This window comes from Mastomys coucha, unplaced genomic scaffold, assembly GCF_008632895.1.
Source record: "Mastomys coucha isolate ucsf_1 unplaced genomic scaffold, UCSF_Mcou_1 pScaffold16, whole genome shotgun sequence".
NCBI lineage: Eukaryota > Metazoa > Chordata > Mammalia > Rodentia > Muridae > Mastomys > Mastomys coucha.
In genome coordinates, this window is record NW_022196898.1 from 64232866 (window position 1) to 64236107 (window position 3242).

General features: G+C 41.8%; 1 protein-coding gene across 4 annotated transcripts in view; it reads left to right on the top strand.

Annotated features, from left to right (window-relative positions):
- The window catches only part of Sass6 (SAS-6 centriolar assembly protein), a 35128-nt gene that overhangs the window by 11684 nt on the left and 20202 nt on the right, over nt 1-3242 (top strand). For all 4 annotated transcript variants that reach the window (XM_031375268.1, XM_031375270.1, XM_031375267.1 and 1 more), the window contains exons 5-6: nt 1407-1578; nt 2313-2378. In XM_031375268.1, the coding sequence (XP_031231128.1) occupies nt 1407-1578; nt 2313-2378 (238 nt within the window). The remainder of the gene's footprint in view (nt 1-1406; nt 1579-2312; nt 2379-3242) is intronic.

Genomic DNA, 3242 nt, shown 5'->3' on the forward strand with positions numbered 1-3242 from the left:
ATCTGAACTCAGGACCTTTGGAAGAGCAGTCAGTGCTCTTACCCGCTGAGCCATCTCGCCAGCCCCTAGGATTTATTTCTTATTTATGTGTCTCTGCGTGTATGTCGGCACCCTTGGGTGTGTCAAACCTCCTGGAGCTCAGGTAGATGTTAGCTCTCTGAGCTGGGAGCTGGGAACTGAACTCAAGTCCTTGGAGAGAGCAGCAACTGTGCTTAACTATGAGCTGTCTTGAGCCCCAAGTTATTGAACTGTTGAAATAACATTTCTGCAGCTATTATTTTTGCATGTAAACCACTGAGGGAGTCTTGATGGTGGGTACCCTCGAGTTTACTCTGGAGTTCCAGGGTCTCCAGACACGAGCTGGGAATTCAGGTGACAGAATCAATGATTCAGACTAATCCCATGTTTACAAAGCTGGGGCCTCTAGCAGAGTTCTTGGTGGTCTGGCATGGACATCTAGGGAAGCAGTGACATGGGAGGGGCAAGCACTGGGCCTGCCTTGAGCCACCTGGATGACAACAGGGACAGAGGACCTAAGCAGCTGGTGGCTCCAGTCCATGCTTTAAGCAAACTTGGCTTTGCTGCCCAGCTCTTCCTCCATTCTAAGGCTCTGATTGTACTTGGCCAGGCACTCAGATCAGCAAGGGGCACCAGTCTTGATCTGCCCCGTACAGAGCCCCACTTTTTGTTCTTACACTTTTTGTTGTGTTTGTGATTGTATTTATGTTCATGGTCACGTGCTGCTGACACCTGCTCATGGAAAATTCACCAGGACCTTTTTCTTGGCTTGAACAACTGATGAGTATTGTTTAAAATACTGTTTTATTAAAATCTTAAATGTTTTCTGTACCATTTTCCCCCTTTTTATTTTATATTATTTTGAGACCAGGTCTCGCTATGTAGCTCTGGCTGTCCTGGGACTTACTATGTAGACCAGGCTGACCTCAAACTCAGATCCATCTTCTGCTGCCTCCCTCGTACTGGGATTAAAGGTACTCGCCGCCATGCCTGGCTCCTTTTTCATGTTTATTAGGCATTATTCTTTGTAAAGAATTTCTCTTATGAATCAAGGCTATAGGATCATTCTGAGAATTTATAGGGAAAAGGATAAATCTGTAATTCTTTTGCTTAAAGGTAAGTTGTCGGAGTAAGGAGCTGGGACTTTGGTCACCCCTGTGGTATGTGATGAGTTTACGTTTTTAGGTTTTGCTTTCTCTCTTTCCCTTTTGTCTCCCATTGTGAACATTAGTACCATGCTCCATTTACACCCCAGCATACTCCCATTTCTCTTTGTCCAGTGATTTTTGATTTCTCCCCTTTACCGTCTGGAGTTGAGGCGTGTGTGATACAGTGGCAGGGTCTCCCAGGTTTGTAAGTATGTGATAATGTGACTTTTCTCTTCAAAGGTTTCTACTGCAGCTTATTTCTCCAGCTGCTCTTTTGGATAACACACCAGTACTTTTAAATGTAGTAGAGACAAATCCTTTTAAGCATCTTATTCACCTGTCACTAAAGCTTTTACCTGGAAATGATGTAGAAATAAAGAAATTTCTAGCAGGATGTTTGAAATGTAGCAAGGTAAGTTTTTAAGTTTAAGTTACTCTTTTAAACTAGGGACCTAACTAAGTACTTTATACATCACTGTGGGTTCATGTGTGCACACCTCCACCTCTCCTACCCCACTCCCCAACCCTGGCTGCTTTTTTGTAGTGAACTTCACTGTTTTTCATTTACCTACTGCCTATAACTAAGTCTAGAACTAGACCAGCAGTTGAGAAGCTTAGGATCCAGATATTTACAACTCCTGGCCTTGGGTACCAACATTCCATTTTATCAGCTGGCAAATTAGATGAGCACACAATCTGCCATCCCTAACATACGACCCTTTTCTAAGTCATCATGAAATAAGACACTGCTTGGCATCTATCACTTACTCTCCTTTAAGGAAATTGTTACTCTTTTAAACTGTGTTATGGTATGTGTATTGAAAATAAGTATATGAACATGTTCTGAACATAAGTTATATGAACAATGATTTGTATCACTAATATATGAACATATTATAATGCTGTGTAAAGTATGTGGTATAAGAACAGCATAGTGTTTCTGCTTAAGAAAATAAATGTCAGTTAATGCTTAGGTACTTACATAGCGAGTGCTCAGGGCACACGGATCTGGGGTTTTCTGAAAATGCAGGTTCTAGTTTAGAAGCATGTTTTTGCATGTTCAACAGGCTCTTTGTATTATGCTGGTACTTGGCTATAGATGACTATATTCAACTATAAGCTGCATAATTTTATTTTTATAAATAGGAAGAAAAATTATCACTGACTAAATCACTAGATGATGTTACCAGGCAACTGCATATTACACAAGAGGTAATTCAGATTTCATTTTGTCTTTGTAAGTAATCCAAAATTGGTCCTGAATTCTTTCTACAATTCAAACCAAGCCTTTGTGCATCTTCTTTCTAAATAGATTGCTACTAGATCTCCACTCATTGCGCCTCTTCCCCCACAGTTATTATCTTAAATTGATGCTTTCTTTAGATATTTCATTCCACCCAAACATTTCTGCCACCCCTAACATGTGACACCTTTTCTAAGTCATTATTAAATAAGACACTGCTTAGCATCTATCACTTACTCTTTCCTTTATAGAAATTATTACTCTTTTAAATTGTGTGTGTGTAGGCATGAGTGTACCATGGCATGCAAGTGGAGATCAGAGGACAATTTGTGGGTTTGGATTTCTCCTCCCATGGGTACTTGGAGTCAAACTTAGGTCAGCAAGCGTGGCGGTAGCTCTTTCATTTTATTCATTTTATTTGTCTGGCTTTAAATGGCTTTTCAGTTCCTGTCTCCTTTCCTTTCTTTCCTGTGTTAAGACCAGAATTAATCCTTTGGGGGCTGGAGAGATGGCTCAGCAGTTGAGAGCATTAGCTTTCCTTCCAGGGGACATAGGTTCAATTTCCAGTCCCCACATGGCAGCTTATAGCCATGTTCCAGGGGATCCAGACATACATGCAGGCAAAACAACAATGAGTGTAAAAATAAATTAACCTTCCTTCCTTTCTTCCTTCTTCCCTCCTTCCCTCCCTCTCTTCTTTCCTTCCTTCCTTCCTTCCTCCCCTCCCTCCTTTCTTCCTTCCCTCCCTCCCTCCTTCCCTTCCTCCTTCCCTTCTCCCCTTCTTCCTTCCCTCCTTCCTTTCCTTCCTCCCTCCCTCCCTTTCTCTCTCCCTC